At 61.8% G+C, this 22,186-nt stretch overlaps 2 protein-coding genes and 1 long non-coding RNA gene across 8 annotated transcripts in view; 2 read left to right on the top strand and 1 right to left on the bottom strand.

Moving 5' to 3' along the window:
* The window catches only part of NBEAL2 (neurobeachin like 2), a 29,709-nt gene extending 13,157 nt beyond the window's left edge, over window positions 1-16,552 (top strand). For 4 of the 6 annotated variants that reach the window (XM_058727152.1, XM_058727149.1, XM_058727154.1 and 1 more), the window contains 44 exons: window positions 407-490; window positions 919-1,017; window positions 1,457-2,064; window positions 2,143-2,275; window positions 2,367-2,486; window positions 2,704-3,025; window positions 3,241-3,323; window positions 3,430-3,522; window positions 3,752-3,926; window positions 4,048-4,181; window positions 4,543-4,702; window positions 4,906-5,008; window positions 5,174-5,327; window positions 5,439-5,597; window positions 5,750-5,909; window positions 6,096-6,181; window positions 6,357-6,869; window positions 7,524-7,702; window positions 7,798-7,957; window positions 8,190-8,327; window positions 8,419-8,778; window positions 8,868-9,017; window positions 9,155-9,312; window positions 9,472-9,596; window positions 9,686-9,821; window positions 10,272-10,432; window positions 10,532-10,848; window positions 10,960-11,055; window positions 11,413-11,537; window positions 11,624-11,764; window positions 11,945-12,075; window positions 12,175-12,284; window positions 12,385-12,502; window positions 12,604-12,701; window positions 13,215-13,331; window positions 13,975-14,064; window positions 14,149-14,258; window positions 14,423-14,595; window positions 14,697-14,791; window positions 14,996-15,112; window positions 15,211-15,369; window positions 15,446-15,594; window positions 15,840-15,975; window positions 16,061-16,552. In XM_058727152.1, the coding sequence (XP_058583135.1) occupies window positions 407-490; window positions 919-1,017; window positions 1,457-2,064; window positions 2,143-2,275; window positions 2,367-2,486; window positions 2,704-3,025; window positions 3,241-3,323; window positions 3,430-3,522; window positions 3,752-3,926; window positions 4,048-4,181; window positions 4,543-4,702; window positions 4,906-5,008; window positions 5,174-5,327; window positions 5,439-5,597; window positions 5,750-5,909; window positions 6,096-6,181; window positions 6,357-6,869; window positions 7,524-7,702; window positions 7,798-7,957; window positions 8,190-8,327; window positions 8,419-8,778; window positions 8,868-9,017; window positions 9,155-9,312; window positions 9,472-9,596; window positions 9,686-9,821; window positions 10,272-10,432; window positions 10,532-10,848; window positions 10,960-11,055; window positions 11,413-11,537; window positions 11,624-11,764; window positions 11,945-12,075; window positions 12,175-12,284; window positions 12,385-12,502; window positions 12,604-12,701; window positions 13,215-13,331; window positions 13,975-14,064; window positions 14,149-14,258; window positions 14,423-14,595; window positions 14,697-14,791; window positions 14,996-15,112; window positions 15,211-15,369; window positions 15,446-15,594; window positions 15,840-15,975; window positions 16,061-16,162 (7,137 nt within the window). In that variant the 3' untranslated portion in view covers window positions 16,163-16,552. Of the gene's footprint in view, window positions 1-406; window positions 491-918; window positions 1,018-1,456; window positions 2,065-2,142; window positions 2,276-2,366; window positions 2,487-2,703; window positions 3,026-3,240; window positions 3,324-3,429; window positions 3,523-3,751; window positions 3,927-4,047; window positions 4,182-4,542; window positions 4,703-4,905; window positions 5,009-5,173; window positions 5,328-5,438; window positions 5,598-5,749; window positions 5,910-6,095; window positions 6,182-6,356; window positions 6,870-7,523; window positions 7,703-7,797; window positions 7,958-8,189; window positions 8,328-8,418; window positions 8,779-8,867; window positions 9,018-9,154; window positions 9,313-9,471; window positions 9,597-9,685; window positions 9,822-10,271; window positions 10,433-10,531; window positions 10,849-10,959; window positions 11,056-11,412; window positions 11,538-11,623; window positions 11,765-11,944; window positions 12,076-12,174; window positions 12,285-12,384; window positions 12,503-12,603; window positions 12,702-13,214; window positions 13,332-13,974; window positions 14,065-14,148; window positions 14,259-14,422; window positions 14,596-14,696; window positions 14,792-14,995; window positions 15,113-15,210; window positions 15,370-15,445; window positions 15,595-15,760; window positions 15,976-16,060 lie in introns of those variants that run through there. The other 2 variants (XM_058727151.1, XM_058727153.1) reach the window with 2 other exon arrangements.
* LOC131510250 (uncharacterized) overlaps window positions 1-22,186 on the bottom strand; it is a 250,588-nt gene that overhangs the window by 78,871 nt on the left and 149,531 nt on the right. The gene's annotated exons all lie outside the window — the stretch shown is intronic.
* On the top strand, window positions 16,848-20,101 carry LOC131510246 (death domain-containing membrane protein NRADD-like). The gene is made up of 5 exons (XM_058727185.1): window positions 16,848-17,007; window positions 18,266-18,406; window positions 19,078-19,261; window positions 19,376-19,518; window positions 19,617-20,101. Exons 2-5 carry the CDS (start codon window positions 18,316-18,318, stop codon window positions 19,934-19,936), a joined length of 738 nt encoding a protein of 245 aa, XP_058583168.1. The 5' UTR covers window positions 16,848-17,007; window positions 18,266-18,315; the 3' UTR covers window positions 19,937-20,101.

Genomic DNA, 22,186 nt, shown 5'->3' with positions numbered 1-22,186 from the left:
AATCATCATGGGTGATGGGGCACTCGCCTGCCTGCACATGTGTGTCTAGCTTGGGTGGGGATGGGTGGGGGCCCGTAAGCCTACCAGACACTGGGGCATAAAGAGTTATGGCGAGAGGGTCCCCTGTTGATGTGTCCCAGTGAGGCACTTCCTGGTCTTGGTTTCTTCCTGGCTTCTTTGTCAAAGTGGGCCTTGCCAAGCTCCTCAGAGGGGGCCCTGGGGTAGGGTGAGGGTCATAACAGTTCCAGCAAGGAGGAGGAGGCCTGGTACCTCTACTCCCAAAGCCTCCAGCCAGCTCAGCTATGTGCCTTGGGGCACCTGCTCCTGGCCCTACACCAGGAGCAGGGGGCTGCCAGCTGTGACCCCCTGGCCCCCGGTTCTTCTGACTGACCCTCCCCACCCCAAGGTACTGGACCAGGACACAGATGCCATCGCGGTGCACGTAGTCAGAGTACTTACCTGCATCATGAGCGGCTCCCCCTCAGCCAAGGTGAGGACACGGCGTTCTGGCTGTGGTAGGGGTGGGGGATGGCAGTTAAGCTGACCGCGTGCCCCCAGAACTAGTCTGGTTGGTGGCTGTTAGAGCAAGGGAGCTGGGGAGGTGACCGTCTTGCCCTCTGGGGTGCAGCTCAGCCCACTGGGCAGACATGGTCATTGGTCAGTGCTGGCAGCTGGATATCCTGGGTCAGGGAAGCACTAGGGAGGATACTTGTGGGCTAACCACCATCTAGAGCCTTCTGAGGGGGACCCTTGCCCCCACATCCACCCACAGCCCCTTTCCCTTGCTAGCACTGCAACCCACAGGCAGAGCCGGCGGGGGAGCCCTGGAAGATGACGCTTCCTCCAGGGTTTCCGTGGGGTGTGTTTGCCCCGGGGCCCACACACATGCTCACTTTTTCCCCACACAACCCTGCACAGGAGGTGTTTAAAGAGCGCATTGGCTACCCTCACCTGCACGAGGTTTTGCAGAGCCAAGGTCCCCCCACCCATCGGCTGCTGCAGGAGCTACTCAACATGGTGAGGGCAGGGGCATTTTGGCGTCAGGGTCTCAGAGGCGGTCAGGACTGAGGGTTTCCCTGGAAGGGGAACTCTCCACCTTGGGGACCGTGTTGGCTGTGGGCAGTACATAGTGTGACCTGTGGCCTGAGCACATGTGTCAGTTGCACTGGGGTGAAGATTCTGGTACGTGTGAGCAAGCCCCAAGATCATCCTGGGAACACGCCATTGGGGCGGGCCAACCCAGACCAAAAGCCAAGGCTCGGGAATTAACGGTGCTCGTCCTGGACTTCCCTGAACTTTCCTGAACCTGAGATCCGCCCCGTGAGCAAGATGGGGTGGCACGTGTTGCTTTCCCACGCCGAAGGCAAATCCACTGAGGCCGGGGAGTCCCACTGGTGGCAGGGTGGCCCGTCCCATGCCAGTTGCCCAGGAACTATGCCCTTCTCTCTCCCCATAGGCTGTGGAGGGGGACCACAGCGTATGTCCACCGCCACCGATCCTGAACGAGCAGCCCGTGCTGATGCTGATGCAGTGGCTGCCGGCCCTGCCCACGGCGGAGCTTCGGCTCTTCCTCGCACAACGCCTTTGGTGGCTCTGCGACAGCTGCCCCGCCAGCCGCTCCACGTGTGTGCAGGCGGGTCTGGTGGGCTACCTGCTGGAGACGCTCAGCACGGGGGCCGCCCTGGGGGTCCGCTGCCAGGAGCAGCTGTTGGCGCTGCTGCAGGCATTGGGCCGTGTGTCTCTGCGGCCCTTGGAGCTTCGTTGCCTGCTGCGCCCCCCGCCAGGGCTGGACTCGGGGCCGGGCGGAGCCGAGGCTGGGAATGCCCGACACGCCGGTGCCATCATTCGTGCGTTGTCGGGCATGGCCCGGCACCGGGGCCCTGCACGAGCCCTGCACTACTTTGACCTCACGCCCAGCATGGCCGGTATTATGGTACCCCCCGTGCAGCGATGGCCAGGACCCGGCTTCACCTTCCATGCCTGGCTCTGTCTGCACCCCACGGCTGCAGCACCTGCCCCGGCCCCGGCCCCCTCACGGCCCCTCCAGCGGAAGCAGCTGTACAGGTGGGTAACTTCCAGGGACCGGGGTGCAGGGCCAGGGTGAGGAGAGCAGCAGGCATAACTGGCTTGGCCTCCCCCCAGCTTCTTCACCAGCAGCGGCTCAGGGTTTGAGGCCTTCTTCACGGCAGCTGGGACACTGGTGGTGGCCGTGTGCACCCGGAAGGAGTACTTGACCATGAGCTTGCCTGAAGTGTCCTTTGCCGACTCTGCCTGGGTGAGCCTCTACCCTCTTATGGTCCAGGGGGAGTGGGTGGAGGAGGCCCCCAGTGCCAGCCCACGGCTTGATGTTGTGGCTTCTGTTCTAGCACTGCGTGGCCATTGTCCATATGCCTGGGCGCCGGCCCTTCAGCCAGAACCTGGTCCATGTCTACAAAGACGGCCATCTGGTCAAGACAGCACCCCTCCGCTGCCCCTCGCTCAGTGAGGTGTGCCAAGCAGGGTTTGGGGAGGCCTTGGGTAGCGGGAGCGTCTTGGATAGGGTGAAGCCTGCAGCCCCTGTGTCCCCCACCCCCACCCCACATAGACCTCAGACTTCAGCCTCTGGGGTCTGTGCAGCCTTGGGGGTCACTGTGAGGAACCGGATGCAGGTGGAGCCCCAGGCTCTGCTGTGACCTGACCACTCCCCCAACCCTGGCCCCGCAGCCTTTCTCCTCCTGCTGTATCGGCTCCGCTGGGCACCGCACAACGACCACCACCACGGGGCTGCCTCCGCCACCAGTCCCCGCTGCCCTGGCTCACACTCACCCCTCCCTGTCCCGCTCCCAGTCGGTCCCGGCTACCGCGGGGCTTGGCTGGGGGTCGGGGCTGGTGGCCCCCCTACAGGAGGGCAGCATCAGCTCCACCCTTGCAGGCACACAGGACACTCGGTGGGGCAGCCCCACGTCTCTGGAGGGTGAGCTGGGAGCCGTGGTCATCTTCCACGAAGCCCTGCAGGCAGCGGCCCTGCGGGCCCTGAGCACCTTGGGTATGCATCACCTGCCACGCACCGGCCCAGCCCCACCCCAGACGCGGCTGGTTGGGGCTCATGAAGTGCCCTGGCCAGAGACTAGGGGTCCAGGAGGGGAGGGAGAAGGTGTCCCTAGGCATATATGTCCTCTGGTCGGACAGAGAAGAGGTGGGCTCTGGATGGGGTTTGGCCAGAGGCCCAGCCAGGCCTGAAACCCCCTGCCCACCCCCCAGGGCCCAATGAGATGGCACCCTTCAAGCCCGAGGGGGAACTACACGAGCTCAGCACCAAGCTGCTCCTCCATTACTCACCTCAGGTACTGGGTGGGAGGCAACTGGCTCGCCCCCGCCGCCGTCCCCCTGTGGCTCCCACACTCTGTGTGCCGCCTCGTCTCTCAACTGACTCTTGCCGCCTGCCTGCAGGCCTGTAAGAACAACATCTGCCTGGACCTGTCTCCTGGCCACAGGCTGGATGGCCGCCTGACAGGCCACAGGGTGGAGACCTGGGACGTGAAGGTGTGTGTGCCCATGCGGGCAGTGTGTGCAGGGAGCGTAAACACAGGCACGTGTGTGTGTGTGTGTGTGTGTGTGTGTGTGTGTGTGTGTGCAGGGTGGGCTGGGAGGTCTCTGGGAGACAAGCTCTGGAGAACAAAACTCCCCTGGACCCAGACTGGAAGGTCTGCTGGGGTGGAACGGGGCAGGAAGCGACAGGCAGCTGCCCTCACACTGCCAGCCCTTCCCCTAGGACGTGGTGACTTGCGTGGGAGGCATGGCTGCCTTGCTGCCCCTGCTGGAGCGAGTGGCCTCACAGCCCCAAGAGGCCGAGGCGGGTCCAGCCGAGACACATGACCTCGTGGGGCCCGAACTGACCTCTGGCCACAATACCCAGGGCCTGCTTCTCCCACTGGGCAAGTCCTCCGGTAAGCGGCCCTGGTGCCTAGGTTGGGGTGGCGAGGAAATCTTGCCATGACAAGGAGGCCAGAGTGCTTGACCGCTGGCAGGCCCTTGACACACATCTGTCCCCTTCCTGGTGGCGGGTAGAAGAGCGCATGGAGAGGAATGCAGTGGCCGCCTTTCTGCTGATGCTGCGGAACTTCCTGCAGGGCCACACGGTGAACCAGGAGAGCCTGGTGCAGTGCCAGGGGCCTGCCATCATCGGGGCCCTGCTGCGCAAGGTGGGGCAGGCGGGGAGGGGGCTGCCCTGTCTGACCAAGTGGACTGGGTGGGGGGACTAGGAAGGGGAAGCTGAGTCTGTTGAGGAGAGCCTCCTGGGAGAGGTGGTGGCGTCCGAGTGGGGCCTTGCCAGGCGTGGCAGGATTTGGCTGATGGTCTGGTGGAAGCATCAGCACCTGCTGGGGCTGGAGACCTGCATAGCAGGTTGGGGGCCTTGCGCCTCAGGCAGCGGGGAGCCGGCAAAGGGTTCCGAGTAGGCAGGATGCTCGTGTCCATCCGCCTGTGCAGGGCAGGGTGGGTACCGGGAGGCTCAGTAGCACGCAGCCAGGGCCTGCCACCTCACCCTGGCTCCTTCCACCCCAGGTCCCCAGCTGGGCCATGGACATGAATGTGCTCATGTCTGCCCAGCTGCTGATGGAGCAGGTGGCAGCGGAGGGCAGTGGGCCCCTCCTGTACTTGCTCTACCAGCATTTGCTCTTCAATTTCCACCTGTGGAGCCCCAGTGACTTTGCTGTGCGCCTGGGTAGGTGTGGGGCCTTGGATGAGGGACGCCACTGGGCAGGGTGGGGGTAGAGGTTCTGAGAAGTTCTAGCCCCGCTTCGGGTGACTTGAGGAGACCTGTCTTCCCCCGGGGCATGTGAGGGGAACATGGCCCTGTCCTGGAGGGATAGCTGAAGGGGCTCAGCTCAGCCTGGTGGCCTGAGGCCTCTGGTGATGCCCGCTCAGGCCACATCCAGTACATGTCTAGCATCGTCCGGGAGCACAGACAGAAGCTGCGCAAGAAGTATGGGGTTCAGTTCATCCTGGATGCGCTGCGCACCCATTACAGGTGAGGCTGCAGGGCTGACACAGCTGCCTCTGGCCTTGCGGACGGGGTCGACCCTCCCCCCCACCCCCCTGCAGCTCACCTGCCCACTGCCCTCCCTGTTCTCTCCCCTCCGCTGCCCTGCCTTCTCCTGGCCCTGGGTGGCTGCGCTTGCCGGGACCGGCCCAGCCCACAGCGGGAGCACCCCCTAGCGGCTGACGACGTGCGCACAGTGCAGACCTCACTCCTCGGCCTGGTGCGGGAGTTCCTGGTCCGGAGCTCCGCCACTGATCACTTGCAGGTCACGCTGAGCTTTCTGGCGGCTACAGGCGATGAAGGCCAGGTAGGCTGGAGGCTGTTGAGGGTGAGACTTAGGTGCGGGGTGGAGTGTGGGCCGTGTTGTGGGGAGCGGCCGGCCCAGAATGAGGCTTTGTGTCACTTGCTGTGTCCCCAGGTGGCGGGTGCTCTGGACCTGCTGCTGGCACTGCTGCAGGGCTCACCAGCACAGGAGGCTCTGGCTATCTTCCTGTTGGAGCAGGGGAACCTCGAGGTTTTGCTGGCACTGCTGGTGCAGCCAAGGTCACTGCCCCTGCTGCCCGACCGAGTCTGCAAGGTACACCGAGCCCACCCCCCCTAGCATCCATTTGACATGGCCCCTGCCTGAGGGCCGGGGAGGTGTGACTTCCCCTCCTCCAGTAACTCCTTCCCCAGTGATAACAAACCCCCTGTGACGCTTAAACCCCACCCCCCACCCCCCCGCCCCAGATCCTGCGCAGATTGCAGCAGAACGAGCGCTTACCTGAACGGAGTCGCCAGCGGCTCCGGCTGCGAGAATACGGTCTCCAGGGTCTCATCGCCTGCCTGCCGGAGGAGGCTGCTTCGCCCCAGCTCTGCCAGGGCCTCTACAAGCTATTCCTGGGGGCAGGTATATATCTCAGTTGGAGCCAAGAGGCAGGCCAGGCAGAAGGGTGTGATGGATTCAGGAAACAGGGCAGGTGGACATAGGAAAGGTGTTGGTACAGGGGCCAAGGCTGAGCCAGCAGGGCTGGGGTCAATCCCTCAGAGCCTTCCTGGGGTCAGTCCCTCAGAGTCTCTCTGGCCATCTTCCCAGATTGCCTGAACCTCTCAGATCTGTTGGCTGTGGTGCAGCTGTCCCTCCAGGCTGACCTCGGCGTCCGCCTGGACGTTTGTCGCCAGGTGAGTATGGGAAGTGAAAGCTTGCGGAAGAGGGGGCTTCTACCCTGGGGGCTTCGCTTTACTTTCCTGTGAGGAGCGCTCTCTGGAGGCCTCCCCCCTGCGAAGGCCCTAGGACGGGAGTCTGGGGGGCAGACTGCTGGATGAGTCTCTCACTTGTTGTGCCCTGGCCCGGCAGCTTTTCCACCTCATCCACGGACAGCCAGACGTAGTGCAGCTGCTGGCCCGGCAGGCCGGCTGGCAGGACGTGCTGACCCGGCTGTACGTCCTGGAGGCTGCCACAGCTGGCGGTCCCCTGCCCTTTCCCCCAGAGACACCCACATCCCCAGAGCCAGCCTTATGCAAGCCACCCACCGAATCACCTGAGTCTTCGGATGTCTTCCTGCCCTCGGAAACCCCCAGCCCCGACCCCGACAGCTTTTACCACGCTCTCTCTCCATTTTGTACACCCTTTGACCTGGGCCTGGAACGGGCCAGCGTGGGTTCGTGCAACAATGCGGGCAGTGGCAGTGGCAGTGGGACTCTTACTCCGGCCAGCCAGCCTGGCACACCTTCCCCACTGGATGGGCCCCGGCCCTTCCCTGTGGCCCATGGCCGCCATAGCTCTAGTCTCTCCAACGTGCTAGAGGACGGCAGCCTCCCGGAGCCCGCCACCAGTGGGGATGATACCTCAAATACCAGCAACCCACAGGTGAGGCGGGTCCGCTCTCTGCCACTGCGGCACTCTAAGGGACACCTCTGGGACACACGGCAGGCAGTATAGACTTTCCAGAGGTGGGGTCTTGTCTGACATCAGGGCTATAGGTGCTGGTCAGCCCTGGTGCTGCGGCCTCATTGCTGTCATCTGCAGTTGTGTTCCTGGGGTAGGGGGTGCTAGAACGGGACAGACGATGCTGAGCCAGAGTGGAGGCGCCAGCCAGGCTTTGGAAAGTCCTCAAGAGAGCCTGTAGGGCAGACACTTCACAGGGCCTGTGGGCATTATAGTTCTAAGGAATCTGCCTTGGGTTTCCGGGTTTGGGCATGGGTCTCTGCTTATTCTATGGCATTCCTCCAGAGAATTCCAGTATGGTTCTTGGGCCTGAGATTGCCGTGGGGCAATTTGTGAGCCAGCTCATCTGTTCTTAGGAGTCCTTGGAACCCCAGGATTCTGTCTAGAATATTCAGGTAGTGGCTAAGGCCCCTGCGCCATTCTTCCAGGCCCCAGGGTGTCTGCTGGCTGAATGCTCTGCCTCCAGCTGTCCCTAGTAGTGGTCGGCAAGGCAAGGGGTGCTCAGCAGGGATAGTGTAGGAGCCAGCGCCTCCCTCCCACCCCCGCCCACACCCCCACACCCTTTTGTGCCCACAGCAAACCCCTGAGGAGGAGTTGTGCAACCTGCTCACCAACGTGCTGTTCTCGGTGGCGTGGCGGGGCGTGGAAGGCAGCGATGAGGCCGCCTGGCGGGAGCGTGGCCAGGTCTTCTCGGTGCTCACCCAGCTGGGCGCCTCAGCCACGCTGGTGCGCCCGCCAGACTGCATCAAGCGCAGGTGAGGAGACAGCTTGGCAGGGCGAGGGGCCTCTGGGACGCCTGAGGGGAAGGAAGACAGCCAGGCGGACACCTGAGTCCCTTGCCCACCCCCAGCCTCCTGGAGATGATGCTGGAGTCAGCCCTGACCGACATCAAAGAGGCCCCTGCTGGGGTCCTGGCCAGCCTCACCCAGCAGGCGCTTTGGCTGCTGCGCCTGCTGCAGGACTTCCTGTGCGCCGAGGGTCACGGTAATCAGGAGCTGTGGAGTGAGAAGGTGCGACAGCTCAGGGGCCTGTGAGGGCCACATGAGTCCGCGTGTTCACAGGAGCCTGCAGGCATCCGGCGTGGGAGGTGGGCGAGCGCACATGTGCACTCACGGGTGCGTCAGAATGGTGTCTGTGTGTGCAAACCCTACCTGGCCCCCAGACTTAAACCCTACCTTGCTCCCTCCCGGTGGGCTTCTGGCCTCCTCTGGTGGTGGCCGCCTGGAATGTGTTGGGCTGTAGCTCTTTGAAGGCGTGTGCAGCCTGCTGGATCGCATGGGAGCCTGGCCACACCTGGCCAATGGCACAGCAGATCTGCGAGAGATGGCACAGATTGGCCTGCGCCTGGTGCTTGGCTACATCCTGCTGGAGGACCCGCAGGTGAGCACGGGGTGGGTTGGGGTCTGGCAGCGGCAGGCGTAGGGAACCCGGGGTGTGCCTGGACGCCACCCACACCCGCTTCCGCCCACAGCTGCACGCTCAGGCCTATGTGAAGCTGCACTCGCTCCTGCAGACAGCGGTGCCCATGCGGCGCGAGGAGGCCTGCTACGTGCTCTCCAAGCTGGAGTCGGCGCTGGCGAGGGCACTCAACACCCCCACCTCAGAAACGCCCACCGAGGAAAGGGAGCCCTCAGCTGCAGCTGCCGCAGCCACGGAACGCTGCTCGTGGCTGGTGCCACTGGTGCGCACGCTGCTGGACCGTGCCTACGGGCCGCTGGGGCTCCAGTGGGGGCTGCCTTCCCTGCCGCCCACCAACGGCAGCCCCACCTTCTTCGAGGACTTTCAGGCCTTTTGTGCCACACCTGAATGGCGCCACTTCATCGACAAGCAGGTATTTGGAGGTGGGGGCCAGGGAAGAGAAACGGGGGGGCTGGGAACCCACATAGAGCGCTGGTGTCCTCTCCCTGCCCAATCCTTCAGGTGCAGCCCACCATGTCGCAGTTCGAAATGGACACCTACGCCAAGAGCCACGACCTCATGTCGGGCTTCTGGAATGCCTGCTACGACACGCTCATGAGTAGTGGACAGCGGCGCCAGAGGGAGCGGGCACATAGTCGTCGGGCTTTCCAGGTGTGCAGCCCGGGGCGGGGGTGGGGAGCTGCTCCACTCCTGTGCCCAGAGGATAGCTGGTGGGACAGCGTGAAGAAACCCGACGGGACAGGAAGCCGCCTGCGAGACTGACCCATTCCTCCACCCCCACTCCCCAGGAGCTGGTGCTGGAACCAGCACAGAGACGGGCACGCCTGGAAGGGCTGCGTTACGCGGCGGCACTGAAGCAGCAGGCAGCGCAGCACTCCACGGCTCTGCTCCACTGGGGGGCGCTGTGGCGTCAGCTCTCCAGCCCCTGTGGGGCCTGGGCCCTTAGGTGGGCGGGGCTCGGGTGGAGGCCGGGAGGGGCGGGGCGGGGCGGGGCTCCGGGAGGGACCTGGACAGCGAGACTGCGTTTGGGGTGAGGCCTGGGAGGAATAGGGGCTTCTACAGACTTCTGTGCCCACCCATGACCACCAGCGGTGGGTGTCTGCAGGGACCCACCGCTTCCCCGCTGGAAGTTGTCCAGTGCCGAGACATACTCGCGCATGCGTCTGAAGCTAGTGCCCAACCATCACTTCAACCCTCATTTGGAAGCTAGCGCCCTGCGGGACAACCTGGGTGAGAGAGGGTGTCCTGAGCTGGATCTGCCCAACCTCAAAAGCCCTGCCCCGCCCAGCTCTTGCTGAGCACCCTTGGGCCTGTTGCAGGTGAGGCCCCCCTGACACCTACCGAGGAGGCCTCGCTACCTCTAGCGGTCACCAAGGAGGCCAAAGTCAGCACGTTGCCAGAGGAGCTTCCGGAAGACCAGCTCGGCGAAGATGAGCTGGCCGCGCTGGAGACTGCGTGAGTGGGGCTTGGAGAGAGCTGACCAGGAGTGGGGGCAGGAGTCTGTGCCAGGGCTAAACACCCCGAGCGGACTGTCCAAAATCAGGTGGGGGGTTGGGGAGAGCTGTCTAGCAGAATCGAGAGTGACTCTTTCATAATTAGACACCCCCGGGCAGGACTGAGACACACAAACCAGACCAGCATGGGGGCCCCCAGAACAGGGGGAGCCAGGGGTGGGAGTTGGTGTCATGGCCAGACATTTAGGGGCTCTGGTTTGGGGTGGGGACTGGGGTCACTGGGCACTGGACCCCAGACAGTTCCTCTCTCTCCTCTGGGAAGCATGATAGTATGTTCCTCATGACGTGACAGCACTTGGGGAGTCTGGTCCTTGGGCTTATTCGGAAGGCGGCGGGGGCGGGGGGGGCGGTGTCCTAGAGCCTTGAGCCTGAACCAGGTGCTGGCCCCCAGGATGCAGGCAGCAGAACTGGACGAGCAGCATGAGAAGCTGGTGCTGTCAGCGGAGTGCCAGCTGGTCACAGTGGTGGCTGTAATCCCAGGGCTGCTGGAGATCACCACGCAGCACGTGTACTTCTACGATGGCAGCGCAGAGCGTGTGGAAACTGAGGAGGGTGTGTCCTACTGGAGCTGGTTAGAAGGGCGTCAGGGGATGGCTTGCCTCTGGCAGGGCAAGGGTGAGTGACTCCTGTCCCTGATGTCTGTCTGCACAGGCATCGGCCACGACTTCCGGCGCCCACTCGCCCAGCTGCGTGAAGTCCACCTGCGGCGTTTCAACCTGCGCCGCTCAGCCCTTGAGCTCTTCTTCATCGATCAGGCCAACTACTTCCTCAACTTCCCGTGCAAGGTGGGCGGGACCACAGCCTCGTCTCCTTGGCAGGCCCCCAGGCCCCAACCCTGCCTCATCCCACCCCACACCCAGGTACGGAACCAGGTGTACTCGTGGCTCCTGCGCCTGCGCCCCCCAGCCCAAGGCTACCTAAGCAGCCGCTCCCCCCAGGAGATGCTGCGTGCCTCTGGCCTCACCCAGGTGAGAGGCCTCAAGTGTGGGGGGCGGGCAAGGTCAGAGCCCTGCGGTTGGGAGGAGTGTGGGACAGCCCAGCTGGCTCACCTCTTGCCTGCCCCTGCCCCTGCCCCCCAGAAATGGGTACAGCGTGAGATATCCAACTTTGAATACTTGATGCAACTCAACACCATTGCAGGGCGGACCTACAACGACCTGTCTCAGTACCCTGTGGTGAGGGTCCACTCCTTACCTCCGCCCCTACCCCTCTGGTCTGCCAGCCCTGGTTTGCCCCAGTGTAGGTGCTGTGGGGGCGGGGCGGGGGGGGGGCTGCCGCCTGACAGCTGGCTTCTGTTCCCTGCCCCTCCTCCCGACACACCCACACCCACTCTCCACCCTCCCCCGCTGGCCTCTCTTCTCCCTGAAGGGAATCCTGTTTATGGACTGTCTGTCCTGCTTCCCTGGGGTCCCTCTAAGTGGTGGGCCCCTACCTGGGGGCTCTGCCCATCTTCCTGAGGGTGAGGGTGGGGCAGGCTGGGCAGATAGGCCATCAGGACCCTCATGCAGCTCCTTCCCTGGGTGGGCGGCCAGTTCCCCTGGGTCCTGCAGGACTACGTGTCCCCAACTTTGGACCTCAGCAACCCGGCCGTCTTCCGGGACCTGTCCAAGCCCATCGGTGTGGTGAACCCCAAGCATGCCCAGCTCGTGAGGGAGAAGTGAGCGTGTGGGCAAGACCGGGCTTGGGGGCTGGGATGGGCCAGGGCAGGGCTTCTGCTGACTCTCCCGCTACCCTCGGCTGCAGGTACGAGAGCTTCGAGGACCCTGCGGGCACCATCGACAAGTTCCACTATGGCACCCACTATTCCAATGCGGCGGGCGTGATGCACTACCTCATCCGCGTGGAACCCTTCACCTCCCTGCACGTCCAGCTGCAGAGTGGCCGGTGCGGCCCGGGGGGTGGCTGGCAGGTGGTAGGGGTGAGGGTGGCTTGCTGCAGATGGGGGGAAGAGGCAGGTCCTCCAGGTATCCTGGGCCCTTCGGCTCCCTTCCTTTCCCCAGCGTCACGCTCGCCCTCCCTGTCCCCACCCTCCCCACCTCACCTTGGCCTGTGCCCCTCCCCCAGCTTTGACTGCTCCGACCGGCAGTTCCACTCAGTGGCGGCAGCCTGGCAGGCCCGCCTGGAGAGCCCCGCCGACGTGAAGGAGCTCATCCCAGAGTTCTTCTACTTCCCCGACTTCCTGGAGAACCAGAACGGTAAGAGCTGGTGCGGGGCCGGGAGGCCTGGGCACGGAGCGCGCAGGCTGGGGGTGGCCAGGGAGCAGGTGACCGTGAGACAGCTGACCTCCCTGCCAGGCTTCGACCTGGGCTGCCTCCAGCTGACCAACGAGAAGGTGGGCGATGTGGTGCTGCCGCCATGGGCCAGCTCTCCTGAGGACTTCATCCAGCAGCACCGCCAGGCTCTGGTGAGGAGAGGAACACAGGCGGACAGCCAGGGTTGAGGGTCAGGGGTGGGGGTGGGGGGTCAGCCGTCCCTGGACTGACCGGCCCCGTCCCCACCCCCAGGAGTCGGAGTATGTGTCTGCCCACCTGCACGAGTGGATTGACCTCATCTTTGGCTACAAGCAGCGGGGACCGGCCGCGGAGGAGGCCCTCAATGTCTTCTATTACTGCACCTATGAGGGTGGGCATGCGCTGGACTCAAGTGGGGGCTGGGGCACAGGAGAGGAGGGCTGAGGGCAGAGGGCAGAGAGGGAGCCCTGACTGCTCTGCCTACCTGCCCAGGGGCTGTGGACCTGGACCATGTGGCGGATGAGCGGGAACGGAAGGCTCTGGAGGGCATTATCAGTAATTTTGGGCAGACTCCCTGTCAGCTGCTAAAGGTAAGGCCAGCTTGGAGATTAATGGTCAGATATGGGGTGCCTGGGTGGCTCAGTCAGTTAAGCGTCCGACTTCGGCTCTCATGGTTCATGAGTTCGAGTCCCATGTCTGGCTCTACACTGGCAGTGCAGAACCAGCCTGGAATTCTCTCTCTGCCCCTCTCTCACTTGAACACGTGCACACAATGTTTCTCTCATTCTCTCTCTCAAACTAAATAAATAAACTTAAAAAAAAAAAAAAAAAAGAGGGGCGCCTGGGTGGCTCAGTCGGTTAAGCATCCAACTTCAGCTCAGGTCGTGATCTCATGGTTCGTGAGTTCAAGTCTCACGTCAGGCTCTGTGCTTACGGCTTGGAGCCTGGAGCCTGTTCAGGCTGTTCTGTGTCTGTCTCCCTCTCTCTCTGCCCCTCCCTTGCTCATGCTCTGTCTCTCTCAAAAATAAATAAACATTAAAAAAAAAAAAAGATAATGGTCAAGGATGTTCATGCCATGGTACTGACCGGCCACTTGTCCACAGGAGCCACATCCAGCTCGGCTATCAGCCGAGGAAGCAGCCCAACGCCTTGCACGTCTGGACACTAATTCACCTAGTATATTCCAGCACCTGGACCAGCTCAAGGCCTTCTTTGCGGAGGTGAGGGGAGGCAGGGCTTCATCTTCCTACTCTGTGAAATGGGTTTAACTCCACTGTCCTTACGAACTTCTTGGGGCAGATGGAAAACCTAAATCAAGACCACTGGTGTTAGACACCTTTGGAAAAGAGGTAACAGGAAAGGAATGTGGGAGTGGGAGTGGGGCACCTTCTTTGCCAAGGCCCGGACAAGGTGTTGACTCGCCTAACCGTCTCTGAAAACCTTAGGGAGACCAGAAGTAAGGGTCTTGGCCTTGGATGTTTCTTTCCTCACCTTCATACTTACATCAGAATGCCTCCCGGCCCGACGTTGTTAGTTTAGTTTATCCTCTCCTGCTGCCCGCAGGCTTGGGAATATGAAGTAACAGTAACAGGATTGGAGGACCAAGGTTGAGACCAAGCTTGAGATTCTGAAGGACCATCCTTGTCCGTCCCTGCATCTCACTTACTTTCTGAGATGCCCTCCTGAAAGCCCACTGATCTCTCTTGACTATTTCTCAGAGGGACCTCTGCCTCTATGATGCCTAGTCTGTGGCCACTGAGGGTTGAGAGGAGAGGAAAGAATGGCAGCCCAGGCTGTAGGTACGGGAGTGGGGCACCCGGCTGACCACGCAAGCATAGCTAGCCTGGTACTCTTACTCTGTAGGTCATCAGTGATGGCGTGCCCCTGGTACTGGCCCTGGTTCCCCACCGGCAGTCCCACTCCTTCATCATCCAGGGCTCCTCAGACCTGTTGGTAAGTGCACCAGGCAGAGCCCATCTTAGCTGCACCCCTCACTGACTCCGCCCCACACCCACCTCTGCCCCCTCTTGCCCACAGGTGACCGTGAGTGCCAGTGGGCTGCTGGGCACCCACAGCTGGTTGCCCTACGACCGTAACATAAACAACTACTTCAGCTTCAGCAAAGACCCCACCATAGGCAACCCCAAGTAGGACACAGGGATGTGGGCAGGGGTGGGCTCTAAATACCCTGTCCCCTGACTCATGTTCCCACCCAGCCAGAGCGTGGGCCGGTGGCGGGGTCTGGCCTAGGTCTCTGAGGGCCTGGGTCTTCTTGGCCTGGCCTCACCTGTCATCCCCCTCACTGGGTCAGGATGCAGCGACTGCTGAGTGGCCCGTGGGTGCCAGGCAGTGGTGTGAGTGGGCAAGCCCTGGCAGTGACCCCCGACGGAAAGCTGCTGTTCAGTGGCGGCCACTGGGATGGCAGTTTGCGAGTGACCTCACTATCCCGGGGCAAGCTGTTGAAGCAACTCAACCGCCACCTTGGTATGGGCAGCCTTGGAGGTGGGGTGGTGCGGGTGGGGGTAGCTGGCCAGGGGGGGGGTGTGACTACTCTGTTCCATTTGTACCCTCCCCTCCCTATGCAGATGTAGTGACCTGCCTTGCATTGGACACCTGTGGCATCTACCTCATCTCAGGCTCCCGGGACACCACGTGCATGGTGTGGCGGCTCCTGCAGGAGGTATGCTGGATGGGCAGCCCCGTGGGGCCCCCGTAAGTCCAGACCTGCCCTTCTCTCTGCTACCGTGAGCAAGCCTGGGGCTCCACGACCCTCCAGCTCTCTGGCTTTGGACGAGGCCATCACTTTCCTGAGCCTTAGCCTTCTCACTCAGGGGCCAGGGTAGTGAGATGTCCCCAGTTCTGAGCCAGCCCTGGTTCCCTACAGGGTGGTCTCTCGGTGGGACTGGCATCAAAGCCCGTGCAGGTCCTCTACGGGCATGAGGCTGCAGTGAGCTGTGTGGCCATCAGCACTGAACTCGACATGGCTGTGTCTGGATCTGAGGTGTGTGTGGGCCTGTGCCCAGGGGAGGCCAAGTTTGCTAGGCAATGCCCCTGGAGATTAGAGACCCCTGCCCAGCACCCTAAGCTGCCTTCCTGCAGGATGGAACTGTGATCATCCACACTGTACGCCGTGGCCAATTTGTGGCAGCACTACAGCCCCCAGGGGCCACGTTACCCGGACCTGTGTCCCACCTGGTGCTGGGGTCAGAGGGCCAGATTGTGGTACAGAGCTCGGCGTGGGAACGTGTCGGGGCTCAGGTATGGAAAAGGGGTGCTCAGACAAGAAAGGGGCAGTTGGTGTTCTGTCCTTGCTGACACCTCTTGCTTCTTCCAGGTCACCTACTCCTTGCACCTGTACTCAGTGAATGGGAAGTTGCGGGTTTCGCTGCCCCTGGTAGAGCAGCCCACAGCCCTGGCAGTGACAGAGGACTTTGTTCTGCTGGGCACAGCACAGTGTGCCCTGCACATCCTCCACCTGAACAAGTGAGTGCCACTGTTGATGAGTTCACGGGTCCTCAGGGTGGTAGTCACCGTAAGAAGACACTAAGAGGTGCTATCCCCCAGCCCACCCCCACCCCTCTCTGGTGTGTACCCACAGCCCCTTACCTGTCTGTGGGCACATTCTTCATGGCTGTCTCCTGTCCCACAGTGGGCAGAGAAGGTACCTGGGAGAATGAAGAGACACAAAGCTAACTTGCACTTGAGAGCATATCCCTCCCTCCCTGCAGACTGCTCCCAGCTGCGCCTCCTCTACCCATGAAGGTGCCCATCCGAAGTGTGGCTGTGACCAAGGAGCGCAGCCATGTGCTCGTGGGCCTGGAGGACGGCAAGCTTATCGTGGTGGGCGCGGGGCAGCCCTCTGAGGTGAGGATAAGGGCAGGGCGGGCCTCGATCGGGGCGGGGGGGCCGACAGTCCTGGCCCACTTCTCCCCGATCCTACTTCCCCCAGGCGCGCAGCAGCCAGTTCGCGAGGAAGCTGTGGCGATCCTCCAGGCGCATCTCCCAGGTGTCCTCAGGGGAGACAGAGTACAACCCTGGAGACGCGCGCTGACAGCCGTCACGCAGGCTCCTCCCCCGGCGGGCCCCGCCCTTGGAGGCCCCGCCCAGGAGTTGGCGGGAACCCGGAGGAGGAGGAGACCAAGAGGCCGCGGCCGGGGGTCGGCCCGGCTCCGGGGGGTGGGCGGGACCCCACCCCCGCCCAGCTCAGGGATTGGTGGGCGGTTCACTCCAGGAAGTCCCGCCCCTCGCCGGCAGAGGGGCTGTCCGGAGTCTGGCACTGGCCTCAGCGGCAACACAGCACTTTTTTGCACAGTGTGGGGCGGGAGCCCAGGCTCTCCAGCCCCGCGTCCCGGCAGAGCACGGGGACCGGACTGTGGCCTTAATCTCTAAAGGCGGCCCCTCGCTCTCCCGGTCTCGGCAATAAACCTGGCCTGGTTTTGTAGCTGCTTCGCCTCCGAGTATGCATGCGCGCGGCGTCAACGCCTGCCTAGGCCACCGTCCGGGCCTCGTGTCCCCCTGGTCCCGTAAGCCCACCAGGGCGACTCGTTCCCTCCGCGTGGCCTCCGTTTCTCCAGCCGCGCCGTTCCGGTCCCTGTGGGCCTCAGCCACCGTTTCTCCCCTGCGTATGGCTCCCAGCTCTCAGCGCGCTCCCGCAACACCTCCGCACGTGTGCGCGTCCCTGCGCGGGGCGGGGCTAAGGACGGCCACGCCCCCGCGCGCCCCCGCGCTCGGGCCTAGGCGGCTCCTCGGCGGGACCGCCCGCCTCGCGCCGGAGCTGGCCTCCCCAGGGTCTCCACGCAGCCGTCCTGGCTAGCCCATGGTAGCCTGGCAGCGCGGAGCTCCGAGCCCCGCCAGCCCGAGTGGATCCCGGGAGCCTCCGAGGGACGGCCGCTCCAGGTCAGGAGAGGGGTGGGGACAGAGCCCCGGTCTCCCTGGACCGGGAGAATCGAGGGCTGCTTTTCTGTTCCCCCACCTCGAGGCCCGTGATCCTGCGGATGTCGCCCGTCGTGCCGGCGTCCGTGTGGGCATGTGCGGGCGTATTTTGTGGTCTGGAGATGCGCGCGCGCGCGCGTGTGTGTGTGTGTGTGTGTGTGTGGAGGTGGGGATTGGGGAGAAGCAGCTCCAGCCCCGCAGCAGCGCGGGGTGGGGGTGGGGGGTAGTGGGGGGTCGAGCAGACACGGGCCTGGCTGTGGCTAGGCGCTCTAGTCACGGGCCCACCTGCCAACCAGGATCCGGGAAGGGCCCCTTATATGGTAAGCGACCCAGTTGTACAAGCCCCACATGTGGCAAGGGCCACCGCCGTCTCTATCCCAGACCCACTTGCACACTGGGTGGGGAAGTGAGTTTGGAGACAAGGCCGGATGTGGTGGTGGATGTCGGGGAGTTAGAGGGCCTTCCCCCAGGTTTCTTGTCCATGCCTTCCCGGCAACATCCCTCCTCAGCCCAGAGGAGGCTTCTCTTACCCAGACCTTAGGAAGCGCGTCCCAGCAGGATCCGCCCTGTGGTCTACATGGGTCCTGGGACTGAGTAGTCCTGGCCTTGAGGTTTCTAGCCTCAAAGGCCTCTCAATTCCCAGGTGAGCAAGGACAAGGGGGCCTCTGAGCCCATATACTCTGCCCTTGCTGAACCCACCAAGGAACCTTCCTGTCCAGTTTCTGAGCAGGAAGTGAGGGTTAGATACCAATCCTGGAGAAGTGGGGCCACAGTCGCACCAGGGAGCCCTGTTTTAGAGACTTAGGGTGTGGGGTTCCCAGGCTCATGCTGAGAAGTCTGGGGGAGATTCCCACTAAGCAGGCCTCTGGTCTGGCTCTGGCTGAGGTGGGGATGGGAGTCGCTCGTCCTCCAGTGCCATCCCTGGACTCAGACCAGGGGGGGTTGCTAAGGTCTTTGAGATAGGGAAGTTTCCAGCCTGCTCTCCTCCATTCTGAGCTGCCGGCTCCTCTAGCTTTGGCCAGTGGGGGCTTAGCTCTGTCAACCCCACCCCCATCTGACACCGGCGGAAACTGGTCCAGGTTGGTGAGTGGGGAAGTGGAGGGGGCGTGGTAACCAGCGCTGGGGTGAATCAGGATGGAGTGAGCCAAGAGAGGGGGACAGAGTCTACCAGGGGACTCCTGACATCAGGCCTGAGGAATTTCTCCCGTCTCGCTACACATAGCCCCTTTTGGACTCCGAGAAGTGTCCCAGCTCCTTTGCCTGAGTGTTGGAATGACACTCCAACATCTTCTCCAAGAGATGCAGTCCATGGGAGCACTGCTAGCCAGCAGAGCCATGCTTCACAACTCCAGCCACAGGGAGGGTAAGCTCCACGTGGGTAGGTAACTGTCAATCGAAGTTTGGGGGCACTGGGTAGGTGGGTAGGTCACACACAAGTCCAGTTACAAGTTCTGGAGTCCCTGTACCTTGTGCCGTGCCTGTACCGGATTGTGGAAATAACTGGCCTCCAGGCAGAAGTGAGCAGCAGCATTTACTTGACTTCCAGCTCAGCTTTATTTTGTACAAATCTCCAAGGTCTCATGTGCAGAAAAGCCCCTGTCGGGACCACCATGAATCCATTTGCTCTCCCGGACTTGGTGGCAGAGACAGGACACACAGTCTAAAGCCCCAGTAGACAGAGGAAGTAGAACAGGAGCCAGGAAAGGGAGAGACTGGAAGAGATCAAGGAAGTCTTCCCCAAGTAGGCGGTACCTGCCAGTGTGTCAGATGGAGAGGGTACAACCACAAGAGCAGACGTCTGGAAACCTGGGAGAAGGGTACACCTGGGAAGGGCTAGGTGTCCCAAGAGTGGCGAGCAGAGGGGAGGCTGCGAGAGATGGCCAGCCAGCTCCTGATGCCATGCTATGAGTTCTTGACTCTACGTAGTAGGGACTGTTGTTTCAAACCTTTTGGGCAGCAGAGTCTAAGTGAGGCTACCCAGGGATCCCAGCCTTGATTCCTTGCCCTTGATCCTGTTTGTCCTTTCCTCTACAGATAAGACCTGGAGGGTACAGGGCAGGGACAGGGAAGAGGTATGGGGAGGGGGAGCCCTGGCCCCCAATACCTCCTCCCCATTCCCTCCTGAGCCTCCAGGGGCCTCAGGCAGCATTATCCCTGTCTACTGTGCCCTCCTGGCCACTGTGGTCCTCGGTCTGCTCGCCTACGTGGCCTTCAAGTGGTAAGTAGTCTGGACACTGCCCTGTGGCACACCCCCCCCAGCTGGACTCCCAGCTAGCTCCCTCTGTCTCAGTGAAGGCTGGAACAGGTTGGCGGGTCCCCCTGCTCCCCACAGCTGGCGCTCCCATAAACAAAGACAGCAGTTGGCCAAAGCTCGGACTGCAGAGCTGGGGACCTTCGATAGGGACCAGAGGCACGGAGACAGCATTGTTTTCCTGGACAATCCTAGCGGTCAGGAGCCCTGCGCCCCCAGTCAGGGTGAGCCCCCTTTCCCAATCTACAGACTTTCACACCTGGCTGTGCCATAGCACCCGGCCCACCTGACCCTGTTGTGCCCCTCACGTCTCCCACCCTAGGGCCACATCCTGAGCTTGGCTGCCGCCTCTACCTTCACCTCCCTCAGCAGCAGCAGGAGGAAGTGGAGCGGCTCCTGGAAGTCTCAGGCGAACCTGACAAGGGCTGGCAGGGTCTGGCGGGCCGCCTGGGCTACCAGACTGATGCTGTGGAGGTCATGGCCCAGGACCAGGTGCCAGCCTACACCCTGCTGAGGGACTGGGCTGTCAAAGAAGGCAGCGGTGCCACTCTCGGGGTGTTAGAGGACGCCCTGGCTGCCATGGGCCGCGAAGACGTGGTCCGGGTTCTGCGCCCCCCAGCTGAGGGCTGCTCTGTGGTGTGAGCGGTGCCGGCACAGCCCGGCCGCTCAGGGAATCTGCTTCGGTGCTTTTCCTTTCTTCGGCTTCCTGGCACTGGTGGCCTCAGCCTGCCTTGCTCTGGGGGAACAGAGAAGATCCGGCCACCACTCAGCTCCCCTTGTCCGGCCTTCCTCCAGGACGGGGACCAGGATGTGGGGGGGGGGGGGGGGGGTCAGCAGTGAGGAGTGGTCCTGCCCTCCTCCCCTCACTTAGCCTCAACTGGTTTTTCTATTTTTGTATCTCGTATTAAAGGCAACTTTGGACTACTGTGCCGCCTCGGACTCCTTGGGCCTGAGAGACAGTGGGTTGCTAGGAGGCAGAGGCCCAGAAAGAGAAGAGGGTCCGCGGGAGGTGGGAGGAGCACGTGAGGTGGCAGGCAGCATGCTCCTGTAGAAGATGCGAGCACTCTGGAGGCACAGGCTGGAGTTCACATCTGCACCTTGCCACTCGCTGGCTGTGCGTGTCAGGGAGCGATTTTTACCTTTCTGAACTTTAGCTTTCTTAGCTGGAGAACAACACATAGAATGGCACATTTGGTAGTCCCCCCCCCCCCCCCCACCACCACCACCCCTAGACTCTCAAACTGGCACTGAGGGGCCTGGGGTTTGAGACCATTTTTGTGACTTCTGCTGTGACCGGCATCAAGAGGAGACTGGAGGCAGACTGGCCCTGGGAAGCCAGCTACCGAGGGCCTCAGGTCACTGCTAGTTGAGAAAAAGGAAGAAAGGTCTCCTTGTAAGACCCATGCTCCAGGCTCCGGAGGGCGTTCCAAACATGCTTCCACAGCTGCTTCCGTGATTTCCACACAAGCCAAGGGCAAGCAGGTCATCCCGCCCACCTGAGGGGCAGTTGAGAGCGGTGCAGCTGCAGCTAAACCGCCTGCACCCCATGCATCCCCTCCCACCCTGAAAGGAGGAGTGGGCAGGCTGGTACCGGCCTCTGGAAGGGTTTCCTACGACGGATGAGCCCTGCTCAGGAAGGAGTAGGGGCCACCATCCTGACATCCATGAGGCTCAGGGCACGTAGCCAACACAGCCACCCGAATTCAGGAGTCGTGGGATTCCATGGTGGCCTAGGGAGGCCTTGGGGGGATCCTGTCCTCTGGCTGACAGAAGTGACTGGGGCTGGCTGCTTAAAATAAGGAAGGGGAGGTTTATAGCCACCTCCAGCCTAAACCGACCCCTGGGCAATAACCCAGGAGGGAAAGCAGGAAAGGCCCAGCATCTAGTCCGCTAAAGTGAGACCGGTGCACTCGACCTCGCAGCTACTTGGGCAGGGAGTCGCCCACCCACAGGGCTCTCAAGGATTGGACTGGTGCTGAATGTGGAAGCCTGTGCCGAGGGGCACTGGACAGCTTCTGCATTAGCTGGTGCCCCTTCTCACAACCGAGGGGATTGGAGTCTGAAGTGTCAAGAGGTGTGTGGAAGGGGAAAGATTTTGGTAACACTAAATAGGGGCTAAGATAACAGAATTCCTCTTCAGAGGTGTCCTGTCTGAAACTCTACAGCTCCCTGGTCACCACCCTTTAATGGGAGGCCACCTAAATTTCCTTAGAAAATCTGAAACCTGGAGCCTCGGGTCAAACCATGAATTTGACTTGGTTGCATGCGAGCAGCAGCAGAAGACAGGGCCGCTCCCCTGCACCACGAGCCCACCCAAGAGAGAAACGCTCCCTTTTAATGTGCATGTTAACTGAAACATTCTGAATAACTCTCAAATGTTAAGAGGGTTGAATCAGAGTCCATCCATTCGATGTAATATGTGCTTTAAATAGTTTTGAAGGCTGTAGTAGCATGGGAAAATACTTTGTCTATATTGTTAAATAGTGGGTCTAATGATTAGGACTTTATTTTTTTTATTTTTTATTTTTTTAAATTTTTTTTCAACGTTTTTTATTTATTTTTGGGACAGAGAGAGACAGAGCATGAACAGGGGAGGGGCAGAGAGAGAGGGAGACACAGAATCGGAAGCAGGCTCCAGGCTCCGAGCCATCAGCCCAGAGCCTGACGCGGGGCTCGAACTCACGGACCGCGAGATCGTGACCTGGCTGAAGTCGGACGCTTAACCGACTGCGCCACCCAGGCGCCCCTGATTAGGACTTTAAATAGGGGTTTTTCTCCTTCATTAACAATGATGATCTGAGGAACCGAATTTTCCTCATCCAAACAGCACCAACTCCCGTCCTCAGGGTCGTAAGGATCGAATGGGCACGACCTGAGCACAAAAAATGCCCA

This window comes from Neofelis nebulosa, chromosome 4 (assembly GCF_028018385.1).
Source record: "Neofelis nebulosa isolate mNeoNeb1 chromosome 4, mNeoNeb1.pri, whole genome shotgun sequence".
Classification (NCBI taxonomy): domain Eukaryota; kingdom Metazoa; phylum Chordata; class Mammalia; order Carnivora; family Felidae; genus Neofelis; species Neofelis nebulosa.
Note: the sequence above shows the minus strand (reverse complement) of the source record. Positions and strands in the feature narration are given on the sequence as shown.

Bases quoted from the DNA above. Each gene is read 5' to 3' on its own strand.
- LOC131510246 (XM_058727185.1), top strand. From the start codon at position 18,316: ATGACACTCCAACATCTTCTCCAAGAGATGCAGTCCATGGGAGCACTG. The intron at 18,407-19,077 runs GTAAGCTCCACG...TTTCCTCTACAG, and splicing joins CAACTCCAGCCACAGGGAGG to ATAAGACCTGGAGGGTACAG. The intron at 19,519-19,616 runs GTGAGCCCCCTT...CTCCCACCCTAG, and splicing joins GCCCTGCGCCCCCAGTCAGG to GGCCACATCCTGAGCTTGGC.